The sequence below is a fragment of the Triticum urartu genome, chromosome 5A (assembly GCF_056163025.1).
Source record: "Triticum urartu cultivar PI428250 chromosome 5A, HENAU_Tu73, whole genome shotgun sequence".
Taxonomy (NCBI): domain Eukaryota; kingdom Viridiplantae; phylum Streptophyta; class Magnoliopsida; order Poales; family Poaceae; genus Triticum; species Triticum urartu.
The window spans coordinates 444723206-444743301 of record NC_141877.1 but is presented as its reverse complement, the minus strand read 5'-3'; the positions used below and the strand labels follow the sequence as shown (position 1 = coordinate 444743301).

At 46.3% G+C, this 20096-nt stretch overlaps 2 protein-coding genes and 1 pseudogene across 3 annotated transcripts; 1 reads left to right on the top strand and 2 right to left on the bottom strand.

Moving 5' to 3' along the window:
* The first annotated feature begins 2584 nt into the window (after window positions 1–2584).
* On the top strand, window positions 2585–3789 carry LOC125509571 (uncharacterized). Its single transcript, XM_048674562.2, has one exon. It carries the CDS (start codon window positions 2936–2938, stop codon window positions 3650–3652), a length of 717 nt encoding a protein of 238 aa, XP_048530519.1. The 5' UTR covers window positions 2585–2935; the 3' UTR covers window positions 3653–3789.
* A 9-nt stretch (window positions 3790–3798) lies between these two features.
* Window positions 3799–5462, bottom strand: LOC125509572 (uncharacterized; annotated as a pseudogene). Its single transcript, XR_015604860.1, has 2 exons — window positions 4360–5462; window positions 3799–4281 (listed from the first exon to the last, which is right to left on the bottom strand). The product of XR_015604860.1 is annotated as an uncharacterized LOC125509572 (transcript).
* Window positions 5463–5610: 148 nt separating this feature from the next.
* LOC125509573 (uncharacterized) lies at window positions 5611–7011 on the bottom strand. The gene is made up of 2 exons (XM_048674563.2): window positions 6648–7011; window positions 5611–6173 (listed from the first exon to the last, which is right to left on the bottom strand). Exon 2 carries the CDS (start codon window positions 6143–6145, stop codon window positions 5624–5626), a length of 522 nt encoding a protein of 173 aa, XP_048530520.1. The 5' UTR covers window positions 6146–6173; window positions 6648–7011; the 3' UTR covers window positions 5611–5623.
* Window positions 7012–20096: the final 13085 nt, after the last annotated feature.

The following is a 20096-nucleotide window of genomic DNA, read 5'->3' as shown; positions in this document are numbered from 1 at the left end:
TTGGCCAAAGTTCTTTGGCGGACGATCCATATTGCTTTTAATATTACTCCACCGACTTCGGTCAATGCTTTATTTGGGACATGGCTTAATGGGGTTGAGCCTGCATTAGCAAGACATATTCGGGTTGGAGTTTGCGCTTTGTTATGGACTATCTGGAATTGCAGAAATGATTTGGTTTTTAACAGAACATCACGGATTCATTTTTTGCAGGTTATTTTCCGAGCTACGGCACTGATCCGTTCATGGTCGCTACTCACTCTGATGGAGGCCAGGGAGCATTTGGTTACTGGATCTATCCGTTGGAAGATGGTAGCTCGGGATATCTTCAACCGGTTTGGATGGTGGTCTTGTAATAGGATAGACAATTAGTTTCCCTATCTATTTTTAGCCAGCCTATCTATTTTTAGCCAGCCTCTATGTGAGCTGCATTTATCTTTTGCTTTTGTCTGGCCGGAGACTATGGAACCTTGTTGGCACTTTTTGTTTTTTGATTAATAAGATGGCCGTATGCATCGTTCTGATGTAGAGGCCGGGGAACCCCCCTTTTCGAAAAAAAATTGGCTGGTGTGGGAATATCTGGACCTAAGAATCAGGCTTCCTGCCCATGCAACATGTTCTGATACAACAATGGCTATTGGTTGGAATCAATATTATAGATTTTTATCTCACCATCAGGTTAACTATAGTTTCTTTGACTAATTTTCTAATATTTTATGACGCTTCACACTTCTCATATCCAGTGCTTACCCGTTGTTATCTCTTGTATATATACAGTTTTGCACTTGCCCTCTTTGAGGCACCTAATTGTAATTTTGACGAGTTAACTATAATAATTTTAGTCCTTACAAAGAAAAACTATAATAATTTTAGAAGTCAGTTGCATCACTAAAGTTTGAATGAATTAATTACCATGATTTTAAATAGCAGCTGCACCATTAAACACATCAATTGTTCACTTCACACACGCAAAGGGCATCGAGTGTTGAACCGGCGTAGGTCATGTGGCCATTTGATGTTGGTTGACGACTACTTTGCGCTATTCGAGCCTTATTTCCATTGCAATTTTCGGATGCGGCGACAAAGTGCTTGATCGCCTCTACCATGATACCTGGGTTATGATGATTATTTGACCATAAAGAAGGATGCCATTATAACCACCGGGTCTCTGTTTATTAGAAGTGCACCGCTGCAATGAGGGTGCTTGCGCATGGCACAATCGCAAATTCATGGCATGAGTAGCTCCAGATGCATGAAAGTACATGACTTGAAGCCATTGTCAAATTTGCTACTGCAGCGGTGGAGTTGTTTGGGCCAGAGTACTTGAGAGAAGCAACTCTTGTAGACACGGCAAGGCTCATGGCAATTGCTGAAGCAAGAGGGTTTCCGGGTATGCTAAGATTAGCAGATTGCATACACTGAAAACTAATGAGTATAACATGGGGTACTATCTTTGTTATGGTATCTATCCTCCATGGGTGACTTTCGTCAACACTATCTTCGAACCAAGGGGTAACAAAAGATGTCACTTTGACCAAAAACAAGAATCTGCTAAAAAGGATGCCGAGAAGACATTTGAAGTGTTTCAAGCCCGCTTTACTATTGTTTGCGGACCCGCTAAACTATGTGACACAGAGGCATTCAGGGAGGTGATGATAGCTTGTATGATCATGCACACAATATTTGTGGAGGATGAGGGTGATGGAGTTTGCCATGGTCTGGATTTTCAAAACGTGGCTGATTCTAACTAACTTTCAGAGTAGAATCCAGAGACAACTAAGGATTTTATCCAAATGCATCATCAGATTTGACATTGAGGAACTCATGAGCAGTTGCAGAATGATCTGGTTGATCACCTTTGGGCGTTTCATACGGACAATTAGTACATGCGTCCGGCTAGGACGAATTTAAAGTTGAACTTCACTCAAAAACTTTATGTTTGGATTGTAATATTTTTATTTTTATTGTTTAAAATTTGTGTTGTTTATTTTTGATTGTTTTCAATAGTGCGGATATAAAGAAAATGGGAGCGGGCATTTGGTGCATCCAATTGGACGGTTGCTGCCCCATTCCTATCCGTGAACACGTCTGGACGTGTCCACAGACATTTGATGGTGTCCATTTAATGGGCCACGTTGGAGTTGCCCTAATTGCACATCGTTAAATCACAGAGTTCTCACCATGGTGTTGATATCAAATTCCAACTTCAGAAATAATCAAACCAATAAAAAATTACTTGACACACAAACATCACCTCATCGGATCGGAAAACCAAGATTTGTGATGACACAAACTTTATTCATACGAAACTACGGTCACGAAAATAGTTTTATTCGTACGAGACTAAGATCACTATTAGACACTAATGGAGGCGGCAGAGAGGGAAGCGGCGTCGCAGGGAGTGGTTGTGGACCTCGAGGAGCAGTGTTCACCCCCCTCCCCCCGCGGCGCTCGGCCTCCCGAACCCCGTCCATGGCAGCAGCGGAAGTGGAGGCAAGGATGCAGGTAGAGGAGACGACAAGGGTGCAGACAGAGCAGGACGCAAGGATGGCTACGGAGCAGGCGACATGGATGGTGCCCGGTCAGCGAGTGACCCGTCACGCTCGAACTTGAAATTTATTTTGACATGCCCGGATTGTTAAGCTATGATTTATTTTGCTTTGTGTTGAACCACATTTGAGAGATGTGTGGTTGTCCGACAGGCCAAACGGGAGGCCATCGGCGCTGTTCGTGGCCGTGGACGCTCTTACTGTGCGCCGTCTGCCGTGCGTGCGTTGTCGCCGGCGGGAGGCTTCCGTGCCGGACCAGCTGGCCTCAGCCCGACGCCGACGCGGCCCGACGCACGTCGAGGCTGGCCTGAATCAGCCCAACTCCCAGCACTTTCCACTCTCTAGTCTACTCTAATCTAGAATGAAAAATAAAAAAGAGGACAAAGGGGATGAGCCCCTTTCGGAAAGCAAGAGTCGATTCGGCACTCGGGCATCCCTGCCGTGCCTTCACCCAGCAGCAAAGCAACCAAGGTAAACCAGAGCACCACCGCCCGCCCGCAGCCGCAGCCAGAACCCCCCGCCCCCAAAATTACCACCTTGGAATCCAGCAACCAAGCAGCCGAGCCCCGTCTATGGCGGATCAGGAGGCCGCCGAGCCGGGCCCGCCGTCGTGGCCCCCCTGGACCTCCCTCCTGCTCCGAGCCATGAGCAGGCGCCGCACCTGGGCGGCGCTCTTCCTCGCCGTCTACGCCGCGCTGCTCTCCTCCTCCTGGAGCCTGCTGGCGTCCGTGCGCGCCTGGTACTACGCCGCGGCCGCGGGCTCGGCGGCGCACCCGGCCGCGTGGCCCGCCGCGCTCTACGCATCCGTCATGTACGGCGCCGTCTTCGGCCTGCTCTCCATGGGCGCCGCGCTGGCCGTCGCCGCGCCCGCCATGCTGGTGACCTGGATCACCGTGCTCGTGCTGCTGGCGTTCGCGGGCAAGCCCCGGCGGTCGCTGGTCGCCGAGGCGCGCCGCGCCACGGCCGACATCGCGCGGCTCGCGCTCCGCGTGCTGCTCTGCGAGGGCAACGCCGTCGCCGCCGTCTGCGCCGCCGCCAGCTTTGCCGCCCTCCTCTTCGGCCGCCGCGACGACGCCGGCGCCGACGCCGGGCGGCGGCTGATCTGAAAGCTTTTTCCAGTTCTTTTCACGCCCTTTTATTTGTTTATTTTCTGTTCATTGTAGCTGTGCTGTCCGGATGCAGCCGTTGTGTACCAGCAGTTTGGGGGTTTCATTCTTGGCAATGGAGGTTCTTGTTTCTGTAATGGCGGCGCCGATTAACTATTAACCGGTAGTGATCTTTAAGCTGTAAGCCGGAGCCGGGCTGTGGTCAGGCCTGACGGCGAGGTTGCTGCTGCTGCTGCTCCGCTTGCGCCATTGCCACGAGTCGGCCGGCGTGCTGGGCAGCGGCGGCACAGCCCGAACGGCCACCCCTCGCAGCCCCGTAAGCCCTCCCACGCCGCAGGCGGGTCCATGTCCGTCGACGACGCCACGGTCGCTGCCCTGCTCGTGCTGCGCGTGAAGAAGCTCTTCACCGAGAAGAACGCCTCGCTCTCGTTGTCCCCGTCACTCGCCGCCGACTTCTCTTCCTCCTCCACGGCGACGCACTTCTCACTACTCGAGACCTTCCCGCGAACGCTTCTCGGGTGGAGCGGAGTGAAGGACCACGCGAAGGCGCCCGACAGAGTCGGCGAGCCCACGCCGCAGCTCGACGGCCGCTTCCTCATCTCCCGCTTTCTCATCTCGTTCAGTATCACCTGAATGCAATAATATAGTTACACGGATGTGCCGTGCTCACATGAATGGGTCAAGAACAGAGCACGCTCTGACGCTACCTCTTTCGTGTCGAGCATGGCGCGGTCGTCCTCCTCGCTGTCGTCGTCGCCGGAGCTCCACCCGGCGGCGGGGATGCCGAGGCAGGGGCCATGGCAGAGCGCGTAGGTCTCCCTGACGAGGCAGGAGAGGGACCTGCTGCAGTGGTTAGCGGCGGGGAGCCTGGGATGGTGCTCGTGCGCCAGGCAAGGCATTGCTAACTGCACGCAGAGGATCGATCAAGCTGCTAGTGCAACGCTCACGACACGCGATGTAGTATGTGATCTCGGGTGTGCGTATAAATGGGGGAGCGATCTTGTTGTCGCTGCGACCGGCGCGAATGGGTTTTTCATGAGGTGACGAGGGGTTGAAGTGGACGCGCATGACAAATGACAAGTGCCCCGCAACTTGGACGGAACAGGGGTGGCTCTCGATTGTGGTTGTATTGTATCGTACTAGTGCGTAGAGCTCGTGTGTGATCCTTTGGGTTCAAGGCTACGTAACAGCCGCCTTGTTCTGAGCTGGAAAGTGTACTGGTCCGTGTGCTTCAACCAAACAGGACCTTAGCTTAGGTTCGTGTGGTAACAAATCGATCGGTGTGAAGAGACAGGTTGAGCTGTATACGCAACAAAATACAACGTACACTACGGTCCAAATAAAAAAAAAGATGACAAGTGTGACCGGGTACACGCACATAGTCATGTTACAGGTGAGTGACTTGCCGTTAACGGCGGATTAGGTTTTACTAATAAACATATGCTGATAGATCATCCCTTGGCAACATCATACAAAACGAGACCGTTCTGTGTAAGATGCCGCCCATGCTTAGCAGTATAGACCAGACACGGCAGAAAGAGTAATGCCAAAAATATTGCAGTAATTTATAGCAAAAGACACAACAAATTAGGACCTGCTCTTTGTTGTTGTTTCGTCAGTGCAATTGACAGGAGAAATCATCCAAGTCAAAGAAATGAGCAGCAAGCATTCACCTCAGCTGTCGTACATGTGAACATCAGAACCAGCGACAGGTGAGGGAGCATCAAGTCATAGCCAATAATAAGCAAAATTAACGGAATGAGACGTACAGATAACAACCCACAGCGACTTGAATCGACAAAGGCGGTTAGCTGAGCACAATGGTCAAAAACATCATCATCTCAATACAACCATCAGGAGCTCAGGTACAGAGGAGTGAATATGCCACTGCCAGCAGTACACGCTATGTCGACCATGATCGGAGGTGCTTCAAAAGAGCAGGGTAGAAGGTGTTCAAATCAGTACAACGAATCAAGCTTTATTTATAATCAGCCTTGTTTTAAGAGAGCATGAGCCACAGCCCAGAACAACAGACGTTGGTAAAGAATCAGGTGCCTGCGCTTCTATTTCCCCATCTTCACTCACCGAAATTCCCATTTCACCAAGTTCGCAGGCTGTGATCGAAAAATAATCGCCGCATCTACAGGCGTACAATAGCTCAACGCCATCGCCAGAGCTTTCAACGATCATATCCTCGATTTCGATATCGGTTGCGATGACATCAAGGCTCTGTCTGGACGATTGTAGTTGTTTATCATACTCTGCTCGACATTTGGGGTAGCGTAGGGTTTCCCATGCCTTCTGTACACTGAAAAAGCCATGTTGCTCGCCGGTAGACACAGATGGTTCGAGAGTCGCCTGTGCTTTGTCAGGATGTGTGTTTAAAGCAGCACACTTGTATGCTGCACGTATCTCGTCATATGTAGCATCTTCAGGCACAGATAGAACTTCATACAAGGTCTTCTGGTTGGAGATGCCGCTGCCTTGAAGCATTTGCAGAAGCTGGGCCACTGACCCTATACTGGACAAGTAAAAAAGGGGCCTCAGAGAAACAAATAAACAGAGAAAAACATGCAGTTAACTCTAACCACTTCATCACAAAACAATTGCTAGACAAAGCAGAATAATACTTGCTTTGGGACTGAAAAATGGAACCGGGGGGGCGTTTTTGCCCTCCTGATAGTCTAAAAACTTATTTTGGGACGAAGGGAGTACTACCTACCATCCATGTAACACAGATTTTCATCATCAAGAAAGAAAAGTCACTGCCAAAATGTGGTATATTCCACTAGCGTAAGCAATGTTCAGAAACAACATTTCTATCAAATAACAAGCTTCAGATGAAATTTTGAGCTGCCTTCTATACCAAGCAGTATATATATTTGATATTACGGTTCCTTAAGAATTAGAGGTCACCCCAGGAACTTCCAAAATTCACTCGAGGGAAACCCGCTAGATCAACAGCATAACTAGGAAAAGATGGTGATGGCGCTACCTTGGATTCGGAGGCGAAGCAGGGCGGGCCAGCGGTGTCGGAAGTGAAGCAGGGCGGTAGGCGGCGTTGGAGGAAGGAGGTAGGGGGCGGCGGCGTCGTAGGCGAGGAGGAGGACGGCGTCCGTGTGCTCAGGCGCCGGGGGCGATGTAGGGCGCGGAGGAGGAGGAAGATCGGGGGCGGGGGATTTGGGAGGGAGGGTGGAGCCAATCCACCGGCCGGTGAAGAGAAGGGACTCCGGTGGCAGGAGATTCAGCCGCCGCCGCCGCCGCCGCCGCCGCCCGAGGGAGGAGAGCCAAACCTACCAGGGCTCGGGTATGCCCGGGTCGACGATGAGTCTTTTCTTTCTTTTTTTGGCCGTGAGGCTCCAGGGTGAGGTTGAGAAGGGGAATAGAAAACCAGGTCATACACATGGTAAGCAATCCAAACAATTAAAAAAAAAAGGAACATAGAACGATGTGGAAAATACCAGGATACAGCTGGTTGTAGATTAACCTCATAAACAATTTTCATGGAAAAATTAGCAATTCAGAAAAAAGTCAGTAATCTTTGAAACTTTTTTTGTGAGAAACTCAACTTCAATCGTCATAGTACAAAGAACATTAAAGATAATAAAAATTACAATCAGATTCGTGGACCATCTAGCGATAACTATTTGACATTAATAAAAACTCGTAAAAAATCTAAGCATAAAATAGACTGTCCGGAACGACATAGTTTTTCTAGACAATTCGCGAAGCTTTATTACGCCGTCACCAGCTGAGCTGGGACGAAAAAAAGGTTCCCGGGCCCTATGTGAGAGCTTTATTACGCCCTGCCTATTTTTTTATGGCTTGCTTCAGGCTTCCGCGGGGCCTATGTGAGAACATCACTTCCATCATCCGTCAGTTCTGGTGGAGAAGCAAAGCGGGCAAGAGGAAGCCTAGCGGGGTGGCTTGGGATTATGACTAGGCCAAAACACTTGCGCGGTCTGGGTTTTCGCGATACGGAAATTTTTAATCTTGCTTTGCTTGCCAGACAGGCCTGGAGAGTATTGACCGAGCCTAATTCTCTGAGCGCAAGAATTTTGAAGGTTGCATACTTTCCGGAGTCCACATTATTGGAAGCTGAGCTAGGCGGGAGACCGTCCCAGATTTGGAGGGCAGTGCTTGATGGACGGGATATGCTAAGACAAGGTATTATACATAGGATTGACAATGGACATACAACAGATATCTGGCAGCATAACTGGCTACCGATACAGGGCATGATGAGAGCCATCACGTCGAGGGTTTCGAACCCGCTGATTTTCGTGTCTCAACTAATCTCCACTACGACTGCCACATGGGACGAAGCACTAATCCGACCAGTTTTCCTCCCAATAGTCGTTGAGGCAGTCTTGAGCATTCCCCTTTGCACTAGAAATATCAATGATTTTTGGGCATGGAGCAGGGAGAAGAGGGGTGGCTTTTCGGTAAGGTCAGCTTACAGGATGATCATAAACATTAAACTTTTGAGAGAATCTTGGATTGATGAAGTGGAGGGATCTTCAGGATCTGAACAAGAGAGGAACTCGTGGTCATCATTATGGAAGGTAAAGTTACCACCCAAGGTCAAATTCTTTTTGTAGAGACTTGTAGGAAGCTCTATTCCAACAGCCGACGTGCTTGAGCAAAGACATATGGCGGACTCGGTGGCTTGCATGCTTTGTGGAGCTCTGGACTCTTGGAGACACACGATGATCGACTGCGCCATGGCCCGCTGCGTATGGGTGCTCCCGGAAGAAGAGCTGGTCTAGAAAATGTGTCAACATGTCAACGATGATCCACGTGATTGGTTGTTTGCACTCAATGAAGCTCTTAATCCGGACCGGTTCACTCGGATGGCCATCACTCTATGGGTAGTCTGGGATGCGAAGAGAAAAGTTGTCTATGAGGACATTGTGAAGCCCCCGATTCAATCGTACACTAATCATACACGCAAATGTGTATGATTAAGATCAAGGACTCACGGGAAGATATCACAACACAACTCTAGACACAAATTAAAATAATACAAGCCAGGGGCCTCGCTGGCTCAAATACATAGCTCGATACACAAGAGTCAGCGGAAACAAAAATATCTGAGTACATACATAAATTAAACAAGACTGCCTTAAGAAGGAAAGTACAAAAACAACAACGATCGAAGAGGCAAGGTCTCCTACCCGGGACCTCCTAACTACTCCTGGGCGTCAGCGGTCTCCATGCAGTTGGAAATATGCCCTAGAGGCAATAATAGAGTTGTTATTTATATTTCCTTATATCATGATAAATGTTTATTATTCATGCTAGAATTGTATTAACCGGAAACTTGATACATGTGTGGATACATAGACAAAACAAGGTGTCCCTAGTATGCCTCTACTTGACTAGCTCATTAATCAAAGATGGTTAAGTTTCCTGACCATAGACATGTGTTGTCATTTGAAGAACGGGATCACATCATTAGGAGAATGATGTGATGGACAAGACCCATCCGTTAGCTTAGCATAATGATCGTTAAGTTTTATTGCTATTGCTTTCTTCATGACTTATACATATTCCTCTAACTATGAGATTATGCAACTCCTGAATACCGGAGGAACACCTTGTGTGCTATCAAACGTCACAACATAACTGGGTGATTATAAAGATGCTCTACAGGTATCTCCGAAGGTGTTTGTTGGGTTGGCATAGATCGTGTTGGGGAACATAGTAATTTCAAAAATTTCCTACGCACACGCAAAATCATGGTGATGCATAGCAACGAGAGGGGAGAGTATGTCTACGTACCCTCGTAGACCGAAAGCAAAAGTGTTAGCACAACGCGGTTGATGTAGTCGTACATCTTCACGATCCGACCGATCCAAATACCGAACGCACGGCACCTCCGAGTTCTGCACATGTTCATCTCGATGACGTCCTCGCCTTCTTGATCCAGCAAGAGGGGCGAAGTAGTAGACGAGTTCTGGCAGCACGACGGCATGGTGATGGTGTTGGTGAAGAACAATCTTCGCAGGGCTTCGCCTAAGCACTACGAAAACTATGACGGAGGATAAACTAGAGGGGACAGGGTTGCCAGCACACGGCTTGGTGTTTCTTGATGTGTCTTGGGTGCTAGCCCTACCCCTCTATTTATATGTTGAGCCTTGGGGTCGAAACTTGGAGTAAAAGCCTCCACAAAGTCGGTTTCACCCGAAAGGCAAGAGTCCTTCTTGGACTCCAGGGCCAGACGCCAGGATTCCCGGCGTCTGGACCCAGACGCCAGGGACCTTGGCATCTGGCCCATGGACTCTGCAAAACTTCCTTTTGCGCTTTCCAAAAACCTTGTGGGCTTTCCCCTTTGGCCTAAATAAAGTGTTCTCGTACCCAAACATTTCGGAAAACATCTAGAACCCCTTCCGGTGAATTCTGGAACCCTTCCGGAGACCAAACACTATTATACCATATATCAAACTTTATCTCCGGACCATTCCGGAGTTCCTCGTCATGTCCGTGATCCTATCTGGAACTCCGAACAACATTCGGTTACCAACATACATAACTCATAAATACTATATCGTCAACGAACGTTAAGCGTGCGGACCCTACGGGTTCGAGAACTATGTAGACATGACCGAGACACTTCTCTGGTTAATAACCAATAGCGGAACCCGGATGCCCATATTGACTCCTACATATTCTACGAAGATCTTTATCGGTCAAACCGCATAACAACATACATTGTTCCCTTTGTCATCGGTATGTTACTTGCCCGAGATTCGATCGTCGGTATCTCAATACCTAGTTCAATCTTGTTACCAGCAAGTCTCTTTACTCGTTCCATAATACATCATCCCACAACTAACTCATTAGTTACAATGCTTGCAAGGCTTATAGTGATGTGCATTACCGAGTGGGCCCAGAGATACCTCTCCGACAATCGGAGTGACAAATCCTAATCTCAAAATACGCCAACTCAACAAGTACCTTCGGAGACACCTATAGAGCTCCTTTATAATCACCCAGTTACGTTGTGACGTTTGGTAGCACGCAAAGTGTTCCTCCGGTAAACGGGAGTTGCATAATCTCATAGTCATAGGAACATGTATAAGTCATGAAGAAAGCAATAGCAACATACTAAACGATCAAGTGCTAAGCTAACAGAATGGGTCAAGTTAATCACATCATTCTCTAATGACGTGATCCCGTTAATCAAATGACAACTCATGTCTATGGCTAGGAAACTTAACCATCTTTGATTCAACGAGCTAGTCAAGTAGAGGCATACTAGTGACACTCTGTTTGTCTATGTATTCACACATGTATTATGTTTCCGATTAATACAATTCTAGCATGAATAATAAACATTTATCATGAAATAAGGAAATAAATAATAACTTTATTATTGCCTCTAGGGCATATTTCCTTCAGTCTCCCACTTGCACTAGAGTCAATAATCTAGATCACATCGCCATGTGATTTAACATCAATAGTTCACATCACCATGTGATTAACACCCATAGTTCGCATCATCATGTGACCAACACCCAAAGGGTTTACTAGAGTCAATAATCTAGTTCACATCGCTATGTGATTAACACCCAAAGAGTACTAAGGTGTGATCATGTTTTGCTTGTGAGAGAAGTTTAGTCAACGGGTCTGCCACATTCAGATCCGTATGTATTTTGCAAATCTCTATGTCAACAATTCTCTACACGGAGCTACTCTAGCTAATTGCTCCCACTTTCAATATGTATCCAGATTGAGACTTAGAGTCATCTAGATCAGTGTCAAAACTTCCATTGACGTAACCCTTTACGATGAACCTTTTGTCACCTCCATAATCGAGAAACATATCCTTATTTCACTAAGGATAATTTTGACCGTTGTCCAGTGATCTATTCCTAGATCAATATTGTACTCCCTTGCTAAACACAGTGTAGGGTATACAATAGATCTGGTACACAGCATGTTGTACTTTATAGAACCTATGGCTGAGGCACAGGGAATGATTTTCATTCTCTTTCTATCTTCTGCCGTGGTTGGGCTTTGAGTCTTACTCAATTTCACACCTTGCAACATAGGCAAGAACTCTTTCTTTGACTGTTTCATTTTGAACTAATTCAAAATCTTGTCAAAGTACATACCCATTAAAAATCTTTATCAAGCGTCTTGATCTATCTTTATAGATCTTGATGCTCAACATGTAAGCAGCTTCACCGAGGTCTTTCTTTGAAGAACCCCTTTCAAATACTCCTTTATGCTTTCCAGAAAATTCTACATCATTTTTGATCAACAATATGTCATTTACATATATTTATCAGAAAGGCTGTAGTGCTCCCACTCACTTTCTTGTAAATACAGGCTTCACCGCAAGTCTGTATAAAACTATATGCTTTAATCAACTCATCAAAGCGTATATTCCAACTCCGAGATGCTTGCACCAGTCCACAGATGGATCGCTGGAGCTTGCACATTTTGTTAGCACCTTTAGGATTGACAAAAACCTTCTGGTTGCATCATATACAACTCTTTTTTTAATAAATCCATTAAGGATTGCAGTTTTGTTATCCATTCGCCAGATTTCATAAAATGCGGCAATTGCTAACATGATTCGGACATACTTTAAGCATCGATACGAGTGAGAAAATCTCATCGTAGTCAACACCTTGAACTTTGTCAAAACCTTTTTCCGACAAGTCTAACTTTGTAGATAGTAACACTACTATCAACGTCCGTCTTCCTCTTGAAGATCCATTTATTTTCTATGGCTTGCCGATGATCGGGCAAGTCAACCAAAGTCCACACTTTGTTCTCATACATGGATCCCATCTCAGATTTCATGGCCTCAAACCATTTTGCGGAATCTGGGCTCATCATCGCTTCCTCATAGTTCGTAGGTTCATCATGGTCAAGTAACATGACCTCCAGAATAGGATTACCGTACCACTCTGGTGTGGATCTTACTCTGGTTGACCTACAAGGTTCGGTAGTAACTTGATCTGAAGTTACATGATCAGCATCATTAGCTTCCTCACTAATTGGCGTAGGAGTCACAAGAACAAATTTCTGTGATGAACTACTTTCTAATAAGGGAGCAGGTATAGTTACCTCATCAAGTTCTACTTTCCTCCCACTCACTTGTTTCGAGAGAAACTTCCTCTCTAGAAAGGATCCACTCTTTAGCAATAAAGATATTGCCTTTCGGATCTGTGATAGAAGGTGTACCCAACAGTTTCTTTTGGGTATCCTATGAAGACACACTTTTCCGATTTAGGTTTGTGCTTATCAGGCTGAAACTTTTTCACATAAGCATCACAACCCCAAATTTTAAGAAACGACAGCTTAGGTTTCTTGCTAAACCACAGTTCATACGGTGTCGTCTCAACGGATTTATATGGTGTCCTTTTTAATGTGAATGCAGTTGTCTCTAATGCATAACCCCAAAACGATAGTGGTAAATCGGTAAGAGACATCATAGATTGCACTATATCAAATAAAGTATGGTTATGACGTTCAGACACACCATTATGCTGTGGTGTTCTAGGTGGCATGAGTTTGTGAAACTGTTCCACATTGTTTTAATTGAAGACCAAACTCGTAACTCAAATATTCGTCTCAGCGATCAGATCATAGAAACTTTATTTTCTTGTTACGATGATTTTCCACTTCACTCTGAAATTCTTTGAACTTTTCAAATATTTCAGACTTATGTTTCTTCAAGTAGATATACCCATATCTGCTCAAATCATCTGTGAAGGTCAGAAAATAATGACACCCGCCGCGAGCCTCAACACTCATCGGACCTCATACATCAGTATGTATTATATCCAATAAGTCAGTTGATCGCTCCATTGTTCTGGAGAACAGAGTCTTAGTCATCTTCGCCCATGAGGCATGGTTCGCAAGCATCAACTCATTCATAATCAAGTGATTCCAAAAGCCCATCATCATGGATTTTCTTCATGCGCTTTACACCAATATGACCTAAACGACAGTGCCACAAACAAGTTGCACTATCATTATTAATTTAGCATATTTTGGCTTCAATATTATGAATATGTGTATCACTATGATTGAGATCCAACAAACTATTTTCATTGGGTGTATGACCATCAAAGGTTTTATTCATGTAAACAGAACAACAATTATTCTCTGACTTTAAATGAATAACCGTATTGCAATAAACATGATAAAATCATATTCATGCTCAACACAAACACCAAATAACATTTATTTAGGTTCAACACTAATCCCGAAAGTATAGGGAGTGTGCGATGATGATCATATCAATCTTGGAACCACTTCCAACACACATAGTCACTTCTCCCTTAGCTAGTCTTTGTTCATTCTGCAACTCCTGTTTCGGGTTACTAATCATAGCAACTGAACCAGTATCAAATACTGAGGGTTGCTATAAACACTAGTAAAGTACACATCAATAACATGTATATCAAATATACCTTTGTTCATTTTGCCATCCTTCTTATCCGCCAAATACTTGGGGCAGTTCCACTTCCAGTGACTAGTCCTTTTGCAGTAGAAGCACTTAGTCTCATGTTTAGGTCCAGACTTGGGCTTCTTCACTTGAGCAGCAACTTGCTTGCCGTTCTTCTTGAAGTTCCCCTTCTTCCCTTTGCCCTTTTCTTGAAACTAGTGGTCTTGTTAACCATCAATACTTGATGCTTTTCTTGATTTCTACCTTCGCCGATTTTAGCATCACGAAGAGCTTGGGAATTGTTTTCGTTATCCCTTGCATATTATAGTTCATCACGAAGTTCTAGTAACTTGGTGATAGTAACTAGAGAACTTTTTCAATTACTATCTCATCTGGAAGATTAACTCCCACTTGATTCAGGCAATTGTAGTACCGAGACAATCTGAGCACATGCTCACTGGTTGAGCTATTCTCCTCCATTTGTAGGCAAAGTACTGTCAAAGGTCTCATACCTCTTGACACGGGCATGAGTATAAAATACCAATTTCAACTCATGGAACATCTTATATGCTCCATGGCGTTCAAAACGTCTTTGAAGTCCCGGTTCTAAGTCGTAAAGCATGGTGCACTAAACTATCAAGTAGTCATCATACTGAGCTTGTCAAACATTCATAATGTCTGCATCTGCTCCTGTAATAGGTCTGTCACCTAGCGTTGCATCAAGGACATAATTCTTCTGTGCAGCAATGAGGAAAGTCCTCAGATCACGGACCAAGTCCGCATCATTGCTACTATCATCTTTCAACATAGTTTTTCTCTAGGAACATATCAAAAAAACGGGGAGCTACATCGCGAGCTATTGATCTACAACATATATATGCTAATACTACCAGGACTAAGTTCATGATAAATTAAAGTTCAATTAATCAAATTATTAAAGAACACCCACTTAGATAGACATCCCTCTAATCATCTAAGTGATCACATGATTCATAACAACTAAACCATGTCCGATCATCACGTGAGATGGAGTAGTTTTCAATGGTGAACATCAATATGTTGATCATATCTTCTATATGATTCACGCTCGACCTTTCGGTCTCTAGTGTTCCGAGGCCATATCTGCATATGCTAGGCTCGTCAAGTTTAACCTGACTATTCTGCGTGTCCAAAACTGGCTTGCACCCGTTGTAGATGAACGTAGAGCTTATCACACCGATCATCACGTGGTGTCTCGGCATGACGAACTTTGGCAACGGTGCATACTCAGGGAGAACACTTTTACCTTGAAATTTAGTGAGAGATCATCTTATAATGCTACCGTCGATCTAAGCAAAATAAGATGCAAAAAAGATAAACATCACATGCAATCAATATAAGTGATATGATATGGCCATCATCATCTTCTGCTTGTGATCTCCATCTCTGAAGCACCGTCATGATCACCAGCGTCACCGGCGCGACACCTTGATCTCCATCTTAGCATCCTTGTCGTCTCGCCAACTTTTGCTTCTACGACTATCGCTACTGCTTAGTGATAAAGTAAAGCATTACAGAGCGATTGCATTGCATACAATAAAGTGACAACCATACGGCTCCTGCCAGTTGCCGATAACTCGGTTACAAAACATGATCATCTCATACAATAAAATATAGCATCATGTCTTGACCATATCACATCACAACATGCCCTGTAAAAACAAGTTGGACGTCCTCTACTTTGTTGTTGCAAGTTTTACGTGGCTGCTACGGGCTGAGCAAGAACTGTTCTTACATACGCATCAAAACCACAACGATAGTTTGTCAAGTTAGTGATGTTTTAACCTTCTCAAGGACCGGGCGTAGCCACACTCGGTTCAACTAAAGTTGGAGAAACTGACACCCGCCAGCCACCAGTGTGCGAAGCATGTCGGTAGAACCAGTCTCGCGTAAGCGTACGCGTAATGTCGGTCCGGGCCGCTTCATCCAACAATACCGCCGAACGAAAGTATGACATGCTAGTAAGCAGTATGACTTGTATCGCGCACAACTCACTTGTGTTCTACTCGTGCATATAACATCTATGCATAAAACCAGGCTCGGATGCCACTATTAGGGAATGTAGTAATTTCAAAAATTTCCTACGCACACGCAAGATCATGGTGATGCATAGCAATGAGAGGGGAGAGTATGTCTACGTACCCTCGTAGACCGAAAGCGGAAGCGTTAGCACAACGCGATTGATGTAGTCGTACGTCTTCACGATCCGAACGATCCAAGTACCGAACGCACGGCACCTCCGAGTTCTGCACACGTTCAGCTCGATGACGTCCTCGCCTTCTTGATCCAGCAAGAGGGGCGAAGTAGTAGATGAGTTCCGGCAGCACGACGGCGTGGTGACGGTGTTGGTGAAGAACAATCTTCGCAGGGCTTCGCCTAAGCACTACGAAAACTATGACGGAGGATAAACTAGAGGGGATGGGGTTACCGGCACACGGCCTGGTGTTTCTTGATGTGTCTTGGGTGCTAGCCCTACCCCTCTATTTATATGTTGAGCCTTGGGGTCGAAACTTGGAGTAAAAGCCTCCACAAAGTCGGTTTCACCCGAAAGGCAAGAGTCCTTCTCGGACTCCAGGGCCAGACGCCCGGGACCCTGGCGTCTGGCCCATGGACTCCGCAAAACTTCCTTTTGAGCTTTCCAAAAACCTTTTGGGCTTTCCCCTTTGGCCCAAATAAAGTGTTCTCGTACCCAAACATTTCGGGAAACATCCGGAACCCCTTCCGGTGAATTCCGGAACCCTTCCGGAGACCAAACACTATTATACCATATATCAAACTTTATCTCCGGACCATTCCGGAGTTCCTCGTCATGTCCGTGATCTTAATCGGAACTCCGAACAACATTCGGTTACCAACATACATAACTCATAAATACTATATCGTCAACGAACATTAAGCGTGCGGACCCTACGAGTTCAAGAACTATGTAGACATGACCGAGACACTTCTCTGGTCAATAACCAATAGCGGAACCTGGATGCCCATATTGGCTCCTACATATTCTACGAAGATCTTTATCGGACGAACCGCATAACAACATACGTTGTTCCCTTTGTCATCGGTATGTTACTTGCCCGAGATTCGATAGTCGGTATCTCAATACCTAGTTCATTCTCGTTACCGGCAAGTCTCTTTACTCGTTCCGTAATACATCATCCCGCAACTAACTCATTAGTTATAATGCGTGCAAGGCTTATAGTGATGTGCATTACCGAGTGGGCCCAGAGATACCTTTCCGACAATTAGAGTGACAAATCCTAATCTTGAAATACGCCAACTCAACAAGTACCTTCGGAGACACCTGTAGAGCACCTTTATAATCACCCAGTTACGTTGTGATGTTTGGTAGCACACAAAGTGTTCCTCCGGTAAACGGGAGTTGCATAATCTCATAGTCATAGGAACATGTATAAGTCATGAAGAAAGCAATAGCAACATACTAAGCAATCAAGTGCTAAGCTAACGGAATGGGTCAAGTTAATCACATCATTCTCTAATGATGTGATCCCATTAATCAAATGAAAACTCATGTCTATGGTTAGGAAACTTAACCAACTTTGATTCAACGAGCTAGTCAAGTAGAGGCATACTAGTGACACTCCGTTTGTGTATGTATTCACACATGTATTATGTTTCCGGTTAATACAATTCTAGCATGCATAATAAACATTTATCATGAAACAAGGAAATAAATAATAACTTTATTACTGCCTCTAGGGCATATTTCCTTCAGATCGAGATTAGGATTTGTCACTCCGAGTATCGAAGAGGTATCTCTGGGCCCTCTCAGTAATGTACATCATAATAAGCCTTGCAAGAAATGTGACTGATGAGTTAGTTACGGGATGATGCATTATGGAGTGAGTAAAGAGACTTGCCGGCACGAGATTTAACTAGGTATGAAGATACTGACGATCGAATCTTGGGCAAGTAACATACCGATGATAAAGGGAATAACATATGTTATCATTACGGTTTGACCGATAAAGATATTCGTAGAACATGTAGGAACCAATATGAGCATCCAGGTTTCGTTGTTGGTTATTGATCGGAGAGGTGTCTCGATCATGTCTACGTAGTTCTCGAACCCTTAGGGTCTGCACGCTTAACGTTCGATGACGATTTTGTATTATATGAGTTATGTGATTTGGTGACCGGATGTTGTTCTGAGTCCCGGATGAGATCGCGGACATAACAAGGAGTCTCGAAATGGTCGAGAGGTAAAAATTCATATATAGGACGATAGTATTCGGACACCGGAAGTGTTCTAGAGGTACTGGGTACGTACACTACAAAAAAAGACACATCCGTGACATTTTGGGCCGAACGAATTTTTTCCTGTCATACTTATGACACTTCATATGACGATAATTGTGACAAAACCCGGTATCATTATAGATGTGGTGGGGTCCTACTTCTACAACAAAAAATCTTGACAGAAAATGGGCTTTTCGTCCTGGGTGGGGCGGAGACGCAGCTGCATGACATTCTTTGGGCCGTCCATGATGGAAAAAACCATGGTAGAAGTGATGGGTGGGTGGGGCCGAGCGATGCGTGTTTCTCTCGTACACGTACGCGCGTGGGTGCGAGGCGTTGGGCTCTAACTGAACCCGAGCGATGCGTTGGGCTCTAACTGAACCTGAGCGATTGCACTGCAGGCTACGCGTTATACTGAACCCGAGCGATCGATCGATCCCTTGCTGTTAACAGAACCCGAGTGATTCCTTCGCTAATGCTGTTAACTGAAGCCGATCGATGCTGCCTCTGAATGAACAGTGAGCATTGTTAGGGGGTTTGGATGAACAGTTCCCGGTGGGGGTCGGATGAACAGGAACCCGTGGTAGTAGAGGCCGTTGACGCTGGATGAATAGTACCCCGATCGATCGAGCCGGTGGATGAACAGGACCCCGTGGAGGGCTGAATGAACAGGACCCTGTGGAGGGCTGGTTGAACAGTAGCCGGTGGAGGGCTGGTTGAATAGTAGCCGGTAGAGGGCTGGTTGAACAGTAGCCCATGGAGGGGTGGTTGAACAGGACCCCGTGGAGAGGGCTGGTTGAACAGTAGCCGGTGGAGGAGCGCATGGTGGAGGCTGGATGAACAGGAGCCCGTGGATGAACAGTCGCAGGTGAAGGCTGGAGGAGGTCGACGGTGGATGAACAATAGCCCGTGGAGGCTGGAGGAGGTCGACGGTGGAGATGAACAATATCCCGTGGAGTCCCGTTTTGCGGTACACCACACCCCTCCCGATGGACAGGACCCCCGTTTCGACCATAGCGCTCCAACACAAGTCTGTTTCCTCCGTTTTGCGGTACGCCACACCCCTCCCGATCAATAGGACCTCGTTTCGATCATAGGAGGTCCGTTTACTCCGTTTTGCGGTACGCCAGACCCCTCCCGATGAACAGGATCCCGTTTCCACCGTGGCCGATCGACCACAAGGTCGTTTCCTCCGTTCTGCGGTACGCCAGGCCTCGTTTCCATCGCTTGTTCCGTCCAAGCCGGTTGGCTCCTGATGAATAGCACGCATTCCGTTGCCTCTCGATGAACACGACGCATTCCATTGCCTCCCCATGAACACGACGACGACGCAATTTCTCCGTTTCGACCCAGCCACAGCCATGTACACGAGCGCTGGCCGTACATATGTGCGAGTAGGTGTTCGAGACCCCGCCCGTATGTACGTACGTGGCTGTATTAATTTCTTGCACCCTGGCCGCTGTACGTACGTGTACATGCTACGTGCGCGCATCTACTACCACACATGCGCGCCTCTACTACCACACGTGCGCGCCTCTACATCGACCAGTATGTACGTACACGTCCGCGACCAGAATGACAACACTACGTACGCTTTGACCGGGTGGGTCCCGACTGTCAGACACTTCCTTGCGTGCGAAGATGTAGCTGGTGGGTCCTAGCAGTCAGGGGGAGAAAACATTATTTTTCAGGGTAAAAAGGATGCAGTTGCATGCATGCATCCATGGGCGTGGCGCG

Bases quoted from the DNA above. Each gene is read 5' to 3' on its own strand.
- LOC125509571 (XM_048674562.2), top strand. From the start codon at position 2,936: ATGAGCCCCTTTCGGAAAGCAAGAGTCGATTCGGCACTCGGGCATCCC.
- LOC125509573 (XM_048674563.2), bottom strand. From the start codon at position 6,145: ATGCTTCAAGGCAGCGGCATCTCCAACCAGAAGACCTTGTATGAAGTT.